Source organism: Vigna radiata, chromosome 4 (assembly GCF_000741045.1).
Source record: "Vigna radiata var. radiata cultivar VC1973A chromosome 4, Vradiata_ver6, whole genome shotgun sequence".
In the NCBI taxonomy this organism is placed as follows: domain Eukaryota; kingdom Viridiplantae; phylum Streptophyta; class Magnoliopsida; order Fabales; family Fabaceae; genus Vigna; species Vigna radiata.
Window position 1 is genome coordinate 17795115 of NC_028354.1, and position 20173 is coordinate 17815287.

Consider the following 20173-nt stretch of genomic DNA (forward strand, 5'->3'; position numbering starts at 1 on the left):
AAATCTATCTGTTTATTTTTATTGTTGAAAACAAGGTTGTGTGTGGAGTGCTTCTCGCACACCTCATTTTACGAAAATGACCCTCCATTGTCTCCGTGGCATCTCACTACATGTGGACCCACCTCCCACTCTATCTGTTGACAACTAAGTGGTTATGACGTCACATGACACGTTTCATCACATAATTGGACCTTCATTTTGGATTGCACCAATATTGTGAATCAATGATTATCCTGAAATGTATAAGAAACACTGCCATAAATCATTACATATCTATCAATTCAATCCTTGCAATTGTACACTTGCAACTTCCTCTCTTGTTGTTGCCACTGTTGCAACTTTCACTGTGTTCTATTCTATGCATCTCTTTACCAAATTGCCCCTGCTCAGAGGTGAAATTACTTCACCATTTTTTCTAACATTTTTTTTTCTTATCTGGGTTTTGGAATTTGCATACAGAAGTGGGGTTTTCTAGGGTTTGGAGGATATGCCGAGAGCGGATTAAATAAGCTTTGGTAAGGAAAATATGTCTCCTTCTTTATATATTTTTAGTCTTTTAATTCGTAAGCAACCGTGTAATTCTCAAATTCGGGTTTTATTATTTTTTTTTTATTTGTATGTTTTTCTTTTCTTTTTGAAGTTTCTGGTTTGTGACGAATTTCTGCTTTGGGGTTGTATTTGAATTTGTGTCTGCGAGGGGTTGTGATTGATTTAGGGAGCATTTTATTAACGCGTGTCTGGAATTTGAGATTTTGGGGCTGGTACTCTGGGAGATTTGAAAATGTGTTTCTCTGTTGCCCGAAGCTCTGATTAGCCTTTCCCCTATGGTGTTTGGATATATTATATGTCGTGGATGAAATATTGGTGTTACACAAGGCATTTGGGCCAGTTTGAACTCGTAGGTGTATGAAATATGAGTATGTTGAACGTTTGGTGTAAGATTGTACATCACTGCGAGAACTGAACAACTGAACACCATTTTATGTCCATTGACATGGTGTTTTCGTTGTTAGGTTTGGAGCTTAGATGTAAGAGAAAGTTTGAAACTAAATTTTGAGATAACGATTATGTCCAAATGCCTTTTCCCCACTAACTACGTGGGTTAGACGATATCATTACGTTTTAGTGTACGTTATGTCTATAAACAGATAACTATTTTAGCGAGCTAAATTAAGACTTCTTATCGGTTTGACTTGCTGTTTTTCTTGATTTCTCACCTCTTAACCATTGGACTACCCTCCATTTGATCTACTTTTCTTACTGGATCTTCTCTAACTCTTCAAACATACCCAAATCACAATGGACAAGTAGCTAAATTAAGTCTTCTTTATAATCCATTCATTTCAAATCCTATTTCAGCCTGTGTCCCCTTATCCATCGTTGCATTCTCATCTATGCAACGCCGAGCTTCCTTTTTTGTTGCCCTTTTACAAATTAATATTTAGCTCTACATGACATTGTAGGCTGCATAGTTACATATAAAATGTTCCTTTTATGCTTGAGTGATGTTTTTTACTTATACAACAAATAACACTTGAAGTCCTCCTCACCTTCATCGAACCACTTGAATCTTTTGATTTATAATTCCTTCTACAATCCTGTCAATGTCATATGGTTCACACAAGATACTTATACCATGTGACTTATAGTATGGTATAACATCTATGCTAGAACTATTATGCCTTCTGATAAACTTATTTAATATTTTCTGTTCTAGTTCTACAAAATCTGTCTTTCCATAGCTTTTCTTCACAGCTATGACCTCTAATTTATTTCTTTCCTGGACCTCCCTATTAGGACCATAGTATCTGCAAAAAGTTTGCATCATTGCCCTGGCACTTGGATACATTTAGTAAACTCATCAAAACCTGGTTAAAAAGACAGGGCTTGCAGTTGCCCTTGATTCAGTTCTGCGATTATATATTACTTGGTCTTGTGTTCTCACAAACTCCTTGCATATTTGATTGCTTGAATATATACAATATAAACTTTTTTCTTTTCCCGTATTCCACGGTAATTCCCTGTGCACCCTATTATACACTTTTCATATCAATGTGGAAACCATGTTTGTCCTTTTATAGTTTTATTCCTATAATATCTTTCGATCAATCATTGTTACCACTCTTCAACATTCATAGAAAGTGTATTGATTTCATACTTGATCAGCTCGCCATAACAAAATCTAATTAATCTTCTATACTGTCAATATCATCTGAGTCTTTGCTCTATTACCCTTTCCTATAACTTCTTAATATGACTATAAGCTTAATCTTTCTATTATTTGTACAATTTTTTGCAAGTCACTCTTATTCTTAGATAGGGGTATAACTACTCTCGAACTTGTCTGATGTTATCTTAGAGTTACAATCTTGTTAAATATTTATGGTAAATTTTATGTCTGTCTCCTTAACCCATTTGTATCTCAATAGTTATAGTTATTACGATATCTAACTATTTTATTTTGTCATTATTCATTCTCATCTTTGCTTTTTTCACCCCAGATTTCTATATTCTACTAAAAGAAGTACAATTTTGGTTATGCTTCGTGTCTGTTTGGTTTAGCCTATCATGATGAAATAAAATTCTGTCATTCTTTAAGTGGCTTGTCAGAGTAACGCTTCCACTTTTCCTTGTATCTTGTTCTATGACTATAATGGTACAAGTTTACCTTCTTTGTTCATAATGCATTTCACTTGGTCCGTGTCTCGTCTTTCTTTGTTATACCTATAACAAGTATATACTTTTTTTCTTGAGGCATTAGGATTTGGTATAATCTGTCAAGTGCTGTTACCTACATTTCGTTTCTATTTATGTGTGCATTCAATTTTCAGGTTTTTACACAAGGACTGTGATTTATATCTCTCCCTTTTAACCTTAACCTTATGTTTCGTGCTTTGACTCACCACACTACCAAATATTTTTAGCCCTTGGTCCAAAGCCTCATGATTGATCGAGTGTCTCTTTTGATACCTGGCCAATCCCTTACAGTCATCTTGTTCCGCATGTAGTGAGAAAAATAAAAACACGTTATTTTGTATTTATGATAAAAACATATAAACCGAGAATGGCCAAAATAAACACTCTAATGTGCAGTCTTCATTTTCAGTTTGGTGACAGAGAAGGTGTTTTATGGATTGCATGACTAGAAGTAATCGAAGTTACTGTTCACTGGAAATCCACTCCATACCAAAGCATTGGAAGGAGAAGAGAATTTCTTGTATTCTTTTCTTGAGCTAACTTTGGCGTAACATAGAAAGGAACTTGCTTAGGTTATTTCTTTATTGTAAGTTATTTGCTTTAAATGTATAATCATTAATTTGTTGTTTGAATTGTTCAATATTGGCTTCATCTGTTGGTTTGATTTCTCCTCATCACTAAGAAGTATTCAATTAATGAATTTGTCAACTTTATGTGAATACCCTTGTATTTTCCAATAAAGGGTTGTCATGAACTGATAGTTTTTTAGTCTTTCTAGGTGAAGAAAATGATTCTCACAAAGCAGTACCGATGCATACACTCAGCTAGCTGTCAATGTACCAAAGGACATTTAAGTGAAGATGTGATATTCTTAGTATTTCATAATTTGAACTGGAATCCCAGGCTGGTTGCTACTCTATCCTGTGTGTGCAAATGGTTTGACGATCTTGCCAAGCGAGTTCTATGGAAAGAGTTTTGTCGAACGAGAGCTCCAAAGATGCTGCAGGATCTGCAATCTAATGGGAGCCACATCGTTGATGGAAACTGGAGAGCCTTAGGGAAGCTGCTGATATACTGTTCAGGATGCACAAAAGGTGGCTTGTTCAATAGCATTCAGATCCCCGGTCACTTTGTTTATCAAACACGATTTTCTAGAACATCAGGGAAAAGCTTTCTTTTGCCTCAATGCAGAACTGATGTTTTGTATGTGTCTGATCCCTGTGAGCATCTTGACCAAGGTGAAGAAGGAGATGTAGGATTCTTCCGTGGAATTTTTAAGTCGTTTGCTACCTCAAAGGTCAGAAAGATGCTTATTAATAAAGGTGCCAAACTCCATCCAACTGAAGTCTGCCCTTATTGTAAGGCAAAGTTGTGGAGCATGCTGCAAGCCGAAATGATACCTCAAAGTGCTAGTCTCAGATTGGGTTCTTATGATGACTGTATTGAGTATTATGTGTGCCTCAACGGCCATATGCTTGGGATATGTACTCTGTTACCACTGTCAGATTCAGAAGAAGCATCTGAATTGAGATAACATCTAAATAATTCTCAGGTATTTTTGTTTATCTGTAAAATCACCACTTATTTTACTCTGATGTTTATGTTATCTGTTCACATTTCAATATGAAAAGGAAATAGGGTTTGAAATGTGTATTAGTAATTGTAACAATTGGTTTTCATTGAGAACTGAACCCACTTAGAATGCCATTAGGTGGAATTTTATTGAATGTTTTACTTGTAGTTAATATTTATTATTTTCTTTTAAAAATGAAATAATATTTCCTAAAATGGATTATAAAGTATATAATTTGATTATGTTAATATTCAAAAGATTATAAATAAGAAACTTTACATTATATGTAAAATTGAACATTGAAAATAAAAATTGTATTTCATCATCGGCAGTAGTTTGAATGTTTTCAAGTTAAATCGCTTTCAAAGTATCAAATTGGTGTAGGGTTCCTCCAGGTATATTTGATGCTAGGGATATTTGTAGAAAGTTTATTGACCCCTGGATGGGAGGTGGTGGGGCCAGTGGTACGAACAGCCAAAACCAAATAATTATTGTGTGGTACATAATTCTTTTAATAATGATAATCTGTTTCTTCTAAAGATGTATTATTTGCTGTCGTTCTTGAAATTCTTCCCTTCTACTTACGACAACAAGAGTAAAGAATTATTCTGAAGAACTGGCATTATGACACATCTTATTATCCTTGGACAGGTTGGCAGAAAATCTTCACAAATTGGTTGAAAACTTTGGTGGTAAATTCTTGGGTCAATTCAGCCAATCGGAGCTGGTAAAGTCCTGGTTGTTACATCGATCTTGTTGCTTCAGTCTCTCCAAGCCAACATTTCCAACGATACAGAGATATTAAGCATTTCTTGGAATGATTAATAGACAAGGTTGTTAGTGTGAAATATGTGATATCCCAAATATATTGATTGATACAGATGTCTCTGCAATACTTCGCACTAGTTCAATGTAATGAATCCTCTATTCAACCCTCTCTCCAGCTGAACAATACAAAATAAATTGGATTTAAATGAAAAATAATGTTCTCTCGGTCTTCATAGGTCTGAATAAGAATGGGTGAGATTAGGGATATAAATGTATTTGAGATATAACTAGAACTCCTGTAGAACTTGTATCAATTTATAGAAGGATGACTCTAATTATTCCATAAATTCATGAAGTTTAGGATACGTATACTATTTTTGTTTTATTTTCTCAGTAATTAAATAAATACTCAAATGGGTCCTGGAAGGATATAAGTTTCTAACTAAAGTTTATATGGAAATAGATTTTTTTTTTTTTTAAATTATTTATAAAATCATTGTTATATACAAAGTAGTTGTTTATCAAATATTAAATACTCGTAAAGAACAAACTTGTAAATGAACTTTTCAATTTACATAAGAATTTAAATATAAATTTATTTAAAGAAGTACTTTATTAAATAATTGAATTAAATCCAGTCTTATAGCCTATATCAGGAACAGTTTGATGCTTCTCAAACTAATTCTTTAATAAAACTCAGCCTAGCTCATGTACATTATCACAATTATTATATCATTATATGATGGGGTGACCTGGCAATTACACTGCTATCGAGTGACAAATGTTATTCGTATTGTTAATAGAAAATATACATCAGATGCAAAGTGCAGAAGGATCATTGTTCAATAGTATAAGGAAACTGTATACTGAAATTTGTGTGAAGGAAAAAATAAGGAAGAGTAGTAAGAGTTCATGGAGCCTGTGGAAAGGGTTCCAAGGAAGAGTCTTCTTGAGTGGTAGACTCTGATTCAGCTGCAAGCTTCTTAAAAACAAGCTTTTGCTGGGGAAGTTGGCCGTTGGTAAATGCAGTGAGTTCTGTGTCTATCAAAATTGAGTCCTCTTCCTTAAATTCTCCTCTGAGAATACCCTTGGCAAGTTCATTCTCCACATTCTGCTGAATCACTCGCTTCACTGGCCTAGCACCATAATTAGGGTCATACCCCAAGCTTCCAAGAAGTTGGACAGCAGCATCTGTCACTTGGATTTTCATCTTGCGGTCAGCAATTCTCTTCTGCACACGCTCCAACTGCAATACACCACAAAAGGAAACTTGTTATTAGGGATGTTGACAGCACCATGAAAATAATTCAACATGGTTTAATGAAGTTGAAACTTGTTGTAACTTCGGATGTTGAGATAAGAGAAATCAAATAAAAAGTGTCAATTTCACTAAATTCATAACCACTGTCATCCTTAGAAGTATGGACAATCAATATGAACATATGAATCAAGCAATTTTCGGAAATGGGGAGGCTTGAACTCATTGAGAATGTGGTAACAAGAATATATTACCTGTAACCTGACAATGCTACTTATTTGTTCACGGTCTAGAGGCTGGAAAACGATATATTCATCAACTCTATTCATAAACTCGGGGCGGAAGATGGATCTTGCAGCATCCATTACTCGCTGTTTTATGGTTTCATAAGCCAACTCTTTTGGCACGGTGTCATCATCTGTGTTTAGAATATACTGAGATCCAACATTAGAGGTCATAATGATAACAGTGTTGGTAAAACTCACGGTACGACCTTGTGAGTCGGTTACTCTTCCATCATCCAAAATTTGAAGGAATACATTGAAGACATCCGAGTGTGCCTTCTCGATCTCATCAAACAAAATGACGGCATATGGTCTGCGGCGAACTAGCTCAGTAAGTTGCCCTCCTTCTTCGTACCCAACATATCCAGGTGGAGCCCCAATCAATCTTGAAACAGCATGTTTTTCCATGTACTCACTCATATCAATTCGTACAAGAGCTTCTTCGGTGTTGAACAAGTAGGCTGCAAGTGCCTTAGCAAGCTCTGTCTTCCCTACACCAGTCGGTCCCATAAACATAAAGCTGGCAATTGGCCGATGGGGATCTGAAAGACCTGCTCTTGAGCGTTGGATAGCCTCAGCAACTGCTTTAACAGCAGGGTCTTGACCTACAACACGCTTATGAAGTACTTCCTCCAAATACAATAACTTCTCCCTCTCTGATTGTTGAAGCTTTGCAACAGGGATCCCAGTCCACTTGCTTACAATTTCAGCAATATCATTTCCTGAAACTTCCTCTCTAAGCATAGACTTCCCTGAATTCATATACTCATCTAGTTCCTTCTCTGCACTTTCAAGCTGTCTTTGCAAGGAGTTTAGACTGCCATACTTTAATTCAGCAGCCCTATTAAGATCATACTCCCGCTCAGCCTGTTGGATCTCAAGATTCACCCTGTCTATCTGTTGCATAAATTCAGAAATCATGACTATCAGCTGTAAACCATATATTAAAAATACAGCGATCTTTTATTTGATTGAATTGCTTTCTTAGATTATAATTGTCAAATCAACCCAAATAGTTGCACCAGTTATATGTACAGAAAATACTTCAGAATGCAAAATTAATCCTACCCCTCTTCTGAACCACTGCTTAATTCAAAATGAAAAAAAAAAAAAAAAAAGCTCCAACAGGAAAGACATAAACAACACACCTCTTCTTTGATTGATTGAATACGAGTCATTACAGACTTTTCATGCTCCCACTGTTCAGTCAGTTCAGCCTGTTTTTCTTTTAAGAGAGAGAGCTCGGTCTCAAGACGATTCAGCCTATCTTTAGTAGCCTTATCTGTATCATTCATGAGAGAGAGTCTTTCCATCTCCAGTTTTAGGACTGACCGGTTGATCTCGTCAAGTGCAGTTGGTTTAGAAGTGATTTCCATTTTCAGTTTGGCAGCTGCCTCATCAACCAGATCAATAGCTGCAATTTAGATGAAGCTAGCAATTAGTGCTTCACGGGTATTGTTGATGCTGATGCCATTCCAGAAGAAAGTTTAACTTAGATGTGTAACAAAAGAGATGAATCACTCACAGGTCAGCACTATATTAGGATCATTCAAGGCCAAACCCTTCAGAAACCACTACTGTGGTCTATGTATGTTACTAACAGCAGCCAAGTGCTAAAGATTTGAGGGTTTTACAAATGATTTTAAACTTTAATATTTTCAATCCCTTTGTAGCAGCAATATATTCTCTAAGCATTGTCATTCCAAGGGTATATAATCTATCAATCATCTGTAAATTAACTGTTTTCCATCAAACTCAACTGAATTAATAAATTCTCAAAAGCACGTTTTCATCACTTAGAAAATGTTCTAATTTGGAATCCAAATCTCTTTCAAGTAAAACTTGTGTCATTATAGTACTAATTAGTAGCATGAATGTCAATGCTCCAGAAACCTCTCAATCCTCACGCAAAATATTTAGAGTTTAAAATAAGTATCATTACCTTTGTCCGGCAAAAATCTCCCACTGATATATCGATCTGAAAGAATTGCAGCTTCCACAAGTGCACTGTCAGAAATTCGAACTCCATGATGTAGCTCATACCTTTCCCGCAGTCCCCTTAATATTGAAATTGTGTCTTCAACCGTAGGTTGGTCAACATAAACTTGCTGGAAACGTCTCTCTAGTGCTGGGTCTTTCTCAATATACTTCCTATACTCGTCCAATGTTGTTGCACCAATACATCGAAGCTCACCTCGACCAAGCATAGGCTTTAAGAGATTACCAGCATCCATAGCACCATTTGTAGCTCCTAACAGGAATAGATAATAATTGCAATCAAATTCAGCACCAAACATGTTAATTTCAAATCTCTATATGGCATCAGATACCCAAAAAAACATATCCCAGGAAAATGATGTGAATTAAAATGCATCATCCATGATAAGAATCCCAACTGATCCCAAGGGTCTTGATATTTAAAACTTTGCATCAAGTAGTAGTCTGACCATTTGAGCATCTTTAACAATACCCAAAATAAGCTGTTCAAAATGGTTGAGTTTCAAGCTTCTTACCTGCCCCAACAACAGTATGAATCTCATCAATGAAAAGGATAGTCTGACCATCAGATTCTGTTACTTCTTTAAGCACAGCTTTCAGCCTATCTTCAAATTCTCCACGGTACTTTGCACCAGCAATCAGTGCACCCATATCAAGCGATATAAGCTGAAGAGAAACCAGTGCAAAAAGACCAAGTTTACAATTACTAGACAATCTACAAACTTCCGAAAAGGGAAATATGGCGTTTTACTTTAGAAATGACAGTAAAACTAGGGTGGCAGAGGATAGAATAAAGTCAAAGAGAATATTATATGAAATTGAAAATGGGAATAGACACTTGAAATTAAGTTCCATTGATTTACAGCTCTATCAGGAATAGCCAATTCATTTGGATTAAGCACATACCCTACGGTTCATCAAAGCTTGAGGAACATCACCTTGCACTATTCTCTGAGCTAGTCTGTTTCAAAGGACGAATTAGATCAATAAACAGAACAAAGAAAGGAACATTAAGAAAAGTATCAAATAAGATACAAGCAAGAAAAAACTAGTTAACCTGATTGTTTTCCACTAAGGTTAAGAAAAACCTGTGCTAAATTTTGCTAAATGTGTGCTCCAAAGGTGATTATGTTCACACTACGCATTGAGTAATGAGTATAAAAATGTAACAAATTTATTTTTCCATTCTAATTTATACAAGTAGGCGGAAAAAATCTTTATCTAAACTATCTCTTGGGCAACCTCTAAAAGACCATTCAAAAACTTACCTTTAAAATGTAATTTTACAATATCACATATTTTCATTAAAATTTCATTTACCTTTTTTCATAATATAACACTTAATGTTCAGACAAAATTTGATTACTCTTTAACCTGTTTAACAGATGGCATTGCTGGTATTTATGAAGCAGGTTAGACATTGAAATTAAGGCTAGTGAATATTGCTATAAACTAGTTAAGCTTAATTCTCCATTCCATTCAAAAAGATCTTAACAGCAATAATGTTAAACAACTGGTAATGAAATCAATCATAGGCAATGGAGAATAAACGTCTGCGCACTCACCCTTCAGAAATGGCTGTCTTTCCAACACCAGGCTCACCAATCAGCACAGGATTGTTCTTTGTCCTCCTGGAGAGAATTTGGATGCATCTACGTATTTCATCATCTCTTCCTATGACTGGATCAAGTTTTCCAGCTTTTGCCATTGCAGTTAAATCTTTTCCATATTTTTCCAAGGCTTCATACTTCCCTTCAGGATCTGTATAGAAACATAAAGTGAGGCTTAAGCAATGCAAAGTTGTCAATCATTTAAGCAGACAGTTCAAACTCAAGGAAAAAAAAATGAAGGACAACAACAATGTATATATCGAAAATCTCTAACTAACCTTCCTCCAAAAGAAAAGAGGTAAGAAGATAAAAAGAAGACAACACCTCGTTACATATCACATACTAAAAGTTATAAAAAGAAGACAAATGGAAAAATATAACTACCTTGATCAATAACTGACTGAGGTCCCCTAATGGACTCTATTGCAGATTTTAAAGCGGGCTCAGATATTTGAAAATCTCTAAATAATTGCTTCCCAAATCGCTGATCTTGGGTAAAAGCAAGAACCAAGTGCTCAACTGAAACAAATGAATCCCCGAACTTTTTCTTGTGGTCCCTAGCTCTCTGAATCAATGCCTCCAAATCACGTCCCAACATTGAACCAGACGATTCCCCTAGAACCTAACATAATTGAACATGCGTTAAACGTCTGGGATTCTCGGGAGGAATAACTAGCAGTTAAACTCAACCAGACAACAAAAATAATTTCAATCTTAATTGAATATGTAATTCAACCTTGGGTTGCCGCTGAATGTACTTTTCAGTAGCTTCTAGAAGACGAGTGTTATCCACCCCAACCTTGGAAAAGATCCTACGAGCAAGCCCATTCTTCTGCTCTAATAAAGCCTTCATCAAGTGCTCTGTCTCCACAATCTGATGTTTGTTCTCTTTGGCCACCTCCGGCGACGAAACTATCGCCTGCCACGCCATCTCTGTGAACTCTTGCTGCGTAATCTGCCATAGCATCAAAACCTCAGTATCAACCACTTCACCCTACTTAACAAGCTCTAAGGCCATCATACAACCCAAATTCACAAACATTCAAAATTCTAAATAGGGTGACAAAATTAACAAACATAGTTAAATTGGTTGAGTTTGGTTAGTTAGTTGATAACTGCGTGCTTCTCTGCTACTAAATAGAAGTTCAATTTGAACCACTTTTCTCCGTTCAACCTATCTTCTTATCTCTCAACTGTCTCTCCTCTCCACCATGTTTTCCAATGAAGACAATTTAAAAATAGAGAAAACTTAAACCAGTTGTTCAGATCGGGATAAATTTTTCTATAAACACTTTTAGATGAAGGAATAAGAAGATGAAATCAATTAAAATATCTCATAATTTAAAAACAGCAGTTCTCTGAATTACCTAAACTTTAATCAATGAATTTTAACTTAGCTTAGTTCAATTACTTTCTTGTTTCATTTTTCTAAGAGTTCTTGTATAGCAATTCATCCAACTGGACCTAGTAAAACGATTCTGAACTTAACTCAAACATGGTGATTGCATGTTTCGAAAGAAAGGAAAAAGAATAAAGTAGAAGCACATGCGCTATTCATTATCTAGGAAGTTTACCCTTCCACTTGAAGCTTCACAGCGAACGGTGAAAGGTGAGGAATTTCTTCGAATTGTCAAAAACCCATTTGCAAAAGGGTGTCTTTTGTTGACGGGGAGCGATTGGAGTGGCTTAAGGGAAATGTGTATTGAGAAGGAGGGACAACGGCGGTGAGAAAAGCGAGCACGGTTAGTGTTGCAAGAGAAGGGGGCAGCGACGTGGGAGAGAGAAAACGACGTCGTAGAGGCCATTGCCGAGGAGGAAGAGAGACTTGAGGAAAGAGGGAGTGTGGAAAGAAAGAATGAGAGTGGAAAATTAAAGAAGGGAAGAAGGAAGAAGGAACTTTGTGTTGCTTGGGTATTGAGAAAAGAAAAAGAGAAACAGAGAGAAAGGGGAAAGCGTGTTACTGAATTGAAACAGAACTTGGAATGAAAGACTGAGAGTGGAGCTTTCTGGGAGGTTCTTGAAATGGTTATTTGTATCGATATGCAGCCACTCAACACGTGTTCATCTTCCTTTTGGAGCCATGCAGTTGCTGTCAAAAACCTTCATCACGTGAAATTTATCCACTAAAACTTTATTACTGGTAATATTTCAGTGTATTTTGCCATAATTGTACCATTTAATTCAAAGTTTCATGAATTTTGTTAACAAACTACTGTCATAATAGTAACTATATCGTTTTAATGGATTATATAAAATTATTGAAATTTGAAATTAAATTATAATTAGCAAAGAATGATTCCTTAATATATAATTTATTATATTCCTATACAAAAATTATTATCTTCCTACAACTGAATGAAAACCTGTAAAATGGTTGGTCTATAAGATCCTTTAGACAGGAAATTCTGTTGTCGACATCATTCAATTTTGCCTTCTCTGTTGCATATTTCTTATTTAAATTTTGAAAGTTGAAAATTGAGAAGTAAAGATAATTGCTGTCAAGTGAAAATTAATCGTGGTTACAATAGTATTAATAAAAGTATCATAATAATTAGTGTATAATCTCTTTCCCTTTCATTTTTTTTTTTATGACAAAATAATAGAAGAATCATTTCTCTTTCTAATTTATGGTCTTTCTTTTTTCTTTTCCTTCCTTTTCTTAGATGTCTTTCTTCCAGACCCTCACTCCAGCTAATAGAAAGTGTTGTAGGGAATAACGGATAATTATTTGTCCATTGCAATAAGTACTTATAATTTCGCTTGATTTAAATACTGAGGATCAAAAACTAAATGAACACAAATATAAACAATGGTATTAAAGGAAAAACTGTAAGAAATAATATGTTGGTAAAATGAACTCATTTTTATTTTATTCTTCTGTGTTTTTCGTATATATGAAGACTGCAAAAAGTATGGCTAGAATAATTCAGAAACTATTTAGAAAAAGGTAACCAACATGTTGGAACCTGAGGTCTTTTGCCCCTAATGTATCCCTACTTTGAAAAAACAAGGATGTAATTAGTGTAGAACCATGTTTGCGACTGGATCTGCTGCTGTTGTTTAGAGTGCATGAGATATTACTCCAAAAAATCAGCATAGGGTTATAATAACAACCTCAAGCAGTAAGAAATTAGAATGTTATAAGAAATGAACACCTCTCCCAATAGTTGAACACGAGAAAATAATAGGAAAGGTAATTTCATTATATTTCTGACAAGAAATAGGGCATTTCACAAGAATCTTTTTTTTTTTGTAGGCCTATAATCTTGGCAAGACATACTGCATATCTTGTGGTAAAATAGTAATGGTGTAAGAGGATTAAACAATTCTGTATGCGACTTCTAGCATGAAACTTGAATTGTAAGACATTAGACTTTCTTTTTCTAAAATATAAACAATAAATGAAGGCCAGGGAGGTTTAATTCAAGCATCAAATCTCCATTTTGGAAGAGGTGTGTGGGCAAACCACTATTCCAAAAACTGCTATACAAGAGTGGCAAGGGTACCAAATAAATAACAAGCAAATTAAAACGCATTCAAATGTTCAACACATACATGTCTGAAAGCATGTTGTATCAGACAGATGCAAGAGAGGAATTGTAAAGTATATATGAGGTGCAAGATGGCAAACTAGTATTGTTCATTTCAATATAACAAGTGCCTGATGAGGCAACACCTAATACATGTTGAGACCAGCAGAAGAACATCTCCTATCAAATCGTGCAAGAAATATAGAGCCGCAGAGGAATCAGGGAACTACTAGTTTCACTATCTTCACCAAGTAAAGTGCTTTTTTTATGTAAACAGTCCAGTACTCTTTGCCTGTGGTATGAATGAGACATGCAACCAAATAATCTGTATATGTTGAAATCTTCAACGCCGCAGGTTACGTAAAAATGAAGTGTCCCTAACCTTCTAAGATAGATGACATCTGCTATTCAATTTGGATGCTATAAGATAATACACATGCATTTGTTCTGTGTTGCTTGGCTTGCAGCTTTCTTCTCTGTATCAGGCAAAAATATTAAATTATCAGCAACTACCAGATAAGGCACCAAAATTGAATGAAAACAAAATCAGTCAAACAGAATAGCACTACTTTTTCATTTAGATGCGAGTGGTTATTTTAGTTCTGGAAGTGCTAGTAACTGACAATTAAAAAAAAATGTTCCCAAAGAAGTTCTTCTAGTTATTGAGTACCTACTACAAAGTTTATCTTTCAGTTTTCTATTTCTCCCATAATTTTGAGGAAAGACTGTCTTTTTATTTGAATTTTCAAAAAGATGGTTACTGTTTTGTCCGACACAATATAAGTCTAAAAAATGGATTAGAACAAATAGTAATTTGACAGACATCAATGACCCATTTGTTTGTTTCTCTCTCACGAAGAAAAACATTTTGTTAGGCAAAAAGAACCTCAGTGGATTTCTCGAGCAAGAAAGATTTATTTCTATATATATATATATATATAACTTATATCATAAATTCACTTTTCTAAAAGAAGCTTAGGGTCTATATTTTAATGAATTTAGTTTCTTTGATCGTTTATTCTTCCCTCTATACCTTAAAACCTATAATTTCTACAAATACTCTTAAAAAATAAATTTATGCCAACAATGAAAGTGATATTTGACCCTTAAGTGATTAAACGACAATCTCAAATAAAAAGATGACACAAAAGAATTTAACTATTTCTTGTACTGAGAAAGTGTAATTACGAAGGCATTTTTTGCTGAAATGAGCAAAAAGAAATTGAACCTTATCCAAGCCAAACTTTTAAAAAAATAAAATAAATAAATAAAAAATACAAAGCTATTAAGACTAGCTTTAGTCATGTCTCAAATAAACAAAAAATAAAAGACCTTTCTCTGTAGCAGGATGTTGGACAAGCACATGCATTGTCGTAACTGTATCAGGAGTATCACATAATGGGCTCTGGCATTCCCCAACTGTTCTGTTGTTCTCTAATATTTTTCCTGCGCTGATCAACTTCACATCTTTTATGGTCCTTGGTCCATTCTCCTTGTCTTCAAAACAAAAACACAAACTAAGAAATCTCATATATCACAAAACACAGGGCAAAATTTTAGGAAGAAGCTCACAATATATGACCAACATCAGAATTCACCACAGAATCTAATTAAAGAAATCAGTTTTAGTCTTGCTAACTTTGTGAAATACAACTATTGGAAAATGTCATTTTAGTTTATATCTTATAATATGCCAGAAAGTTGTAGCGTACCATAGAAAATGGTACCTTGATTCTCAATATAAGGACATAAATACTATGTTTACACACATCTATCCATAAACAATGAACAATTGTGTGGACTCTAAGCTACAAACATCCTCTCAAAATTTAGAAAGTTTCAGTTTAAAGAAATAGCAAAATCATAAGACACATAATATCTCCTTGTAACTACACTGCTAACAATTGGTAGGCATCAACCCTCCTCACCAAGTCAAACAGGTACATGGGAGAAGATATTGAGGTTTAAGAAATAAACAATTAAACTAGGGACCTATACTCAAGCTGGGAGGGAATTTCCACCTATTCAGAGTCTACCAAACCCCCTAATGAAGCTAGTTCGGGCGTTTGATGGCTGATACTCCTTGGTGATGAACAAAAAAAAAAGGGACTTATGCCAAGACTGCCCACATTTTTAATTTAAGGCTGTTATACAGGTCTTATCACCTTAGATACTTTCACAATTTATAAACTCCCAAAAGAGCCTTTATATGAAAAAAAAAATGCCGTTCTGTTAATGTTAGTAAAGTCTTCTCAAGGAATTGACCAACATTGACGCATTAAACATAAGTATGCTCATATGCTGGACGGCATATCTTTGACTAATATTAAAAGTAACTGTATAACACTAAATGGAAAATATTTTTGTTCATATAGTTAATTTTCTTATCTCATCAAAAGAATGAACTATTTCAATTGCTCTTCGTCATTTTGGCAATGGACCACTTCTGCACTCACTCAAGAAGTAATAGTTATGTTAAAAGGAGTATATAAATTATTCATCCCCAGCGTAAATCTTCTAAAATAAGAGTTCGTCCAGCCGAAGAGCCTCAACTGATGTGACATCAGGTTCCTTAAGGGACTACTTCATCCTGTTAACAATCTTTCTAAGGTCACTTTGTACCTTATCCAGCCCACTATGCTTGCCCATAACAAGTCTTAGAACTTTTCTATAACCAAAATACTAAAAACAATATAAATATTCCTGCACCCTCAATCACCATGTTTTCCAAACCACCCAAACCAGAAGTCTCTTAATTTATACCACAGAGTTCCTCACAGCACCAGAACAATACTACATCTTCTCAGTTCTAACATGGAAATTTAGCTATTAAACCAGAAGACCAAAAAGAGAAGTAAAAAGAAAAAAACAACAGTAACACGAGTAACCTTTTGGCCACTGAGCAAGAACACTCTCCTTTAATGTTGCAATACTAGTAGCTGCAGGAAAACTTTTGGGGCCAATATCAGAGCCATCAGTCAACCGAAACTTGATCTCAAACTGATCTTGATTCCCAGCCATGTTCAGAGATCCAACGAACTCGTGTAGTTAAAAGAAATATTACAGCTTCAGTTCTACGTCAAATATTATGAAAAATAGGTTTTCCACTGAATCAATTCGTTCAGCCAAGTTTCATCAGTGAAAAACAGGATTTCATTCAAAGCCAATCTTGTGAGTTCTGCAAAGTTCAAACACAAGAGAAAACGTTGAGTTAGAGCCCTCTCATGCACGCATCCATGCTCACTAAACATGTAGAATCTGGCATGGGAATCTATTGTATCAGTAAAAGTTTGGAGAGGTCTGAAAAATTCTTATGAAAAAAAAAATCGTTTAATAAGAATATGAACGAAGACATCGTGAATAACTGAGGTGGATACATCTTCTCACAAAATAAAAACAAATTACAAAAAAGGGTAATGAAATTGTTGAAATCCAACATCATAACATAATTCAACACACTGTCGCCAGCCCCAGAGAGAGAGAGAGAGAGAGAGAGAGAGAGAGAGAGAATCTCAAACAGCTAAATCAAAAAGAGATCCAATCTTGAAAGGGTACGCATCAAACAAGAAAAAAAAATCTCGAATTTTCAACTGGGTCACCTGCAAAACAAGCAAGGATTGAAAAAAGGAAGAAAAAAATAGAACAGATTATGGAAAAACCTGAGTTTTTGTGGATGTGGGGTTTCTTAGATGGGTATGTGCGTCACTGATCTAAGGGGTGAATTGCCTTTTCACTTTTGGGAAAACCCAAACGGAAGACGAACAACAACAACAAGAAAAAGGGAAAGTGGATGCTTTATTTTATTTTGGTTCGTTAGTGTTTTGGACAATAATATTAATAATAATAATTAATAAATAAATAAATAAATAGTGAAAGAGAGAAAAAAAAAACAAGGTAACAAGGAAGGAGGCTTCTTCGGAAATTTCAAAGTCATGCAAATCTTTGGTTTGGTCAATCACTCATTTCTTTCTTTGCTTTTCCCTCTTCATTGTGGAAAATGGAAATGCAGAAATGGTCATGATTTAACATATCATATAAAAATATTATTAACATATCATATAATTGTTATATATATATATATATAATACACACATGCAAGTTGTTTGTATCCAAACATTCATTAAGTACTATTTGTTTGTAAGGTTTAGTTAATTTTTTTTAATTAAAAAAATTACAGTCAAGGTACTTTTAAGAGACATTTTCAAAAATAATGATTAAGAGTAACATAAACTAGTATACATATAAATTTTAGTTTAAATATTTTTACATTACAATTTATACTATTTTTACTCATTGTATAATGAGTACTTAAATTGTCACGTGCGTATATTATAAATTGTAATTAAATAAAATAATTCGCAGAAAAATTATGACTGCGGTAAACAAAAATTGAATTGGCAAAATATATATAACCCTATACACAGTAAAGGTCTTACTATTTTCAAACCTATTCTTATAGTTTAAACAGCAAATCCTTTGATTACGGGGTCAGACAAAATAAAATAAAAAAGCAACATAATAAATGGTCTTTCATTTTCTATAAAACAAATATTATTATGGACTTTATTATAACTAAATAAATGTTAATCTTTAAATTCGTAAAAGTGGTTTATATCTTTAAGCAATTGAATCGGGTTTGAATGAAAGTCATGAAAAATCTTTATTTTCGTTTCATGATTTTACCTTTTAAATATTAATAGTTTTGGCTAGAATTTTAATTTATAATAATAAAAGTGTATTAATTTTTTTATATTTTATTTACTTTGTGTTGTTGTTTTAAAAGAAAAATCATCAAAAATATTTGGTATCAAATAAGACATAAAAAAGATTGACATTATCTTAAATTCAAAATCTTTAAATAATAAATTTATGAGTTATTTTTATTTAACTTTTTTTATGTATAGAAATAGATAAAAGAGTTTAAATAATATGGTAGATATCGATAAAGTTGTGGTATAAAGTTGTAACATACAGTAATAGTAATAATAATGGTGATTTCTTTTCCCTTTCATGGCTAAAGAATCTTTCATAGTGTTTCACGTAAGATTTTGAGTGAATTGACACTTGTTAAAAACAGAGACACAATTCTTAAATTTCAATCATTCACACAAAAATTGTCGATTATTTGACAAAGCTTAGATAAAGAAAACGCAGAAAGAGGCCTATTTGTGGGTCCATACTATTTTGTTGGAAAACTCGTAAAAGATACTATCTTGCATGCCAAAATTTGTAGAGAGAGCGATGAAGAAGGCTTTACGTTAAAATAGTTCTAATTGGAAATCATGTCATCATCATCAACTTATCAAACTCCTCCAACATCATTCTCCTTTTTTCTTAAATACTAATTAAGATTAGTTGCTTTTACTTTAGGATTTTTTTTTTAAATATCCATATCTTTTATAAAAATAAAATACTTTCTAAATCAAACAAAGACTAAAAATATATAATTTTAATGATGTGTAATATACTTTAGCTGGTTGACAAATTTCTCTTACCACAATTACTTTCATGATAGCAAAGTTTATTAATGGAGTAACTCTGTCTCCAAAATCTGTTACATGTGAGTAATGTCATCATTTATCAATGCATTGTTGTTACAATTGTTAAAAATAAATTGACACGCTAGTACGAGTGTCAATTAAAAAACAAAAGAGATTACAGCAAATAAAAAGTAAAGTGTTTCCTAAAAAAGAAAACTACACAATAAGTGATAATTAGATAAGAGTAAAACATTTAGACAAAAAATTTAAATATTCTTTCATTTTCTACTTTCAAAGTAAAATTTTAATTTCAATTCCAGATCAGTATTGAAAACAACAAAGTACTATGATTAAATATTGTCCTAAACAGTAAACACCAGATGGTTTGGTAGATTAAAGGGGGAGAAATAATAATAAGCCTTTTATATGATGGTTCTTTCACTTCCGTTCTGTTTGTATTTAGGTGGGTACTCTGTATGAGAAACAAAAAGCGAAGAAAGTTGTTATTTGTAATTCTGATCAGAGCTGTATTTTCGACCTACAAAGCTTTCTTGTGCGACTTCAAATCACAAGTAAAATATTGGCAGATTAGGGCAGAAGAAGCAAGAAAGTTGTATGAAAAAGAAAGGGAAATCTTTCATGGAGAAGGAGGAACATAGTTGGGAAGAGAGTAAGGATGTGCTTATAAACTAGATGAATTACTATCCTGAGTAAAAGGGAAACTGATGAATAATTGACAGATTAACACGCAGCATGTGACAAATAATTCACCATTACTGCCTTTTAACCCCACATAATAACTCTACTTGGAGTGATCTACCACTTCACCATAATAACTCCCCATTTGAGAGTTAAAAGGAGTAGTACAAAGTCTTTTTCTCATTAATTTTCTTAACGAATGTGATTGAAGCGTCTTCAATATTTCTTACCAAAAAAGACAAGCTTTTGTTACCATGTAAGAAGCACTTGACTTCC

General features: G+C 33.9%; 3 protein-coding genes across 10 annotated transcripts; 1 reads left to right on the forward strand and 2 right to left on the reverse strand.

The window, feature by feature from the left end:
• The first annotated feature begins 252 nt into the window (after positions 1–252).
• LOC106759574 (EID1-like F-box protein 2) lies at positions 253–5403 on the forward strand. Of its 6 annotated transcripts, none has more exons than XM_014642808.2 (4): positions 253–515; positions 3107–3283; positions 3476–4249; positions 4922–5403. In XM_014642808.2, the coding sequence occupies exon 3, from the start codon at positions 3485–3487 to the stop codon at positions 4229–4231; it is 747 nt and encodes a 248-aa protein (XP_014498294.1). In that variant the 5' UTR covers positions 253–515; positions 3107–3283; positions 3476–3484; the 3' UTR covers positions 4232–4249; positions 4922–5403. The 6 variants fall into 6 exon arrangements, with proteins under 6 accessions (XP_014498294.1, XP_022635744.1, XP_022635745.1 ...); XM_022780023.1 differs by having other exon boundaries at positions 3107–3269; positions 3467–4249; XM_022780024.1 differs by having other exon boundaries at positions 3107–3269.
• Positions 5404–5744: 341 nt separating this feature from the next.
• LOC106759349 (chaperone protein ClpB3, chloroplastic) lies at positions 5745–12196 on the reverse strand. Of its 2 annotated transcripts, XM_022780022.1 has the most exons (11): positions 11763–12196; positions 10925–11143; positions 10573–10810; positions 10144–10339; positions 9485–9539; positions 9094–9244; positions 8523–8831; positions 7729–7994; positions 6790–7477; positions 6551–6693; positions 5745–6284 (listed from the first exon to the last, which is right to left on the reverse strand). In XM_022780022.1, exons 1-11 carry the CDS (start codon positions 11991–11993, stop codon positions 5949–5951), a joined length of 2832 nt encoding a protein of 943 aa, XP_022635743.1. In that variant the 5' UTR covers positions 11994–12196; the 3' UTR covers positions 5745–5948. The 2 variants fall into 2 exon arrangements, with proteins under 2 accessions (XP_022635743.1, XP_014497974.1); XM_014642488.2 differs by having other exon boundaries at positions 6551–7477.
• Positions 12197–13605: 1409 nt separating this feature from the next.
• On the reverse strand, positions 13606–17526 carry LOC106759570 (membrane-anchored ubiquitin-fold protein 2). Of its 2 annotated transcripts, XM_014642800.2 has the most exons (5): positions 17378–17526; positions 16607–16896; positions 15051–15215; positions 14101–14194; positions 13606–14010 (listed from the first exon to the last, which is right to left on the reverse strand). In XM_014642800.2, the coding sequence occupies exons 2-4, from the start codon at positions 16737–16739 to the stop codon at positions 14139–14141; spliced, it is 354 nt and encodes a 117-aa protein (XP_014498286.1). In that variant the 5' UTR covers positions 16740–16896; positions 17378–17526; the 3' UTR covers positions 13606–14010; positions 14101–14138. The 2 variants fall into 2 exon arrangements, with proteins under 2 accessions (XP_014498286.1, XP_014498283.1); XM_014642797.2 differs by having other exon boundaries at positions 13606–14194.
• Positions 17527–20173: the final 2647 nt, after the last annotated feature.

What these genes read in the sequence shown, in the direction of transcription:
- LOC106759574 (XM_014642808.2), top strand. Translation starts at nt 3,485, where the DNA reads ATGATTCTCACAAAGCAGTACCGATGCATACACTCAGCTAGCTGTCAA.
- LOC106759349 (XM_014642488.2), bottom strand. Translation starts at nt 11,993, where the DNA reads ATGGCCTCTACGACGTCGTTTTCTCTCTCCCACGTCGCTGCCCCCTTC. An exon ending in TCAGTCAGTTATTGATCAAG is followed by an intron (nt 10,340 to 10,572) that starts GTAGTTATATTT and finishes GTTTCTATACAG; the next exon opens with ATCCTGAAGGGAAGTATGAA. An exon ending in TTCAATCAATCAAAGAAGAG is followed by an intron (nt 7,478 to 7,728) that starts GTGTGTTGTTTA and finishes TTTATGCAACAG; the next exon opens with ATAGACAGGGTGAATCTTGA.
- LOC106759570 (XM_014642800.2), bottom strand. Translation starts at nt 16,739, where the DNA reads ATGGCTGGGAATCAAGATCAGTTTGAGATCAAGTTTCGGTTGACTGAT. An exon ending in TCTTGCTCAGTGGCCAAAAG is followed by an intron (nt 15,216 to 16,606) that starts GTTACTCGTGTT and finishes TTTGTTTTGAAG; the next exon opens with ACAAGGAGAATGGACCAAGG. An exon ending in ACATCCTGCTACAGAGAAAG is followed by an intron (nt 14,195 to 15,050) that starts GTCTTTTATTTT and finishes TGCCTGATACAG; the next exon opens with AGAAGAAAGCTGCAAGCCAA.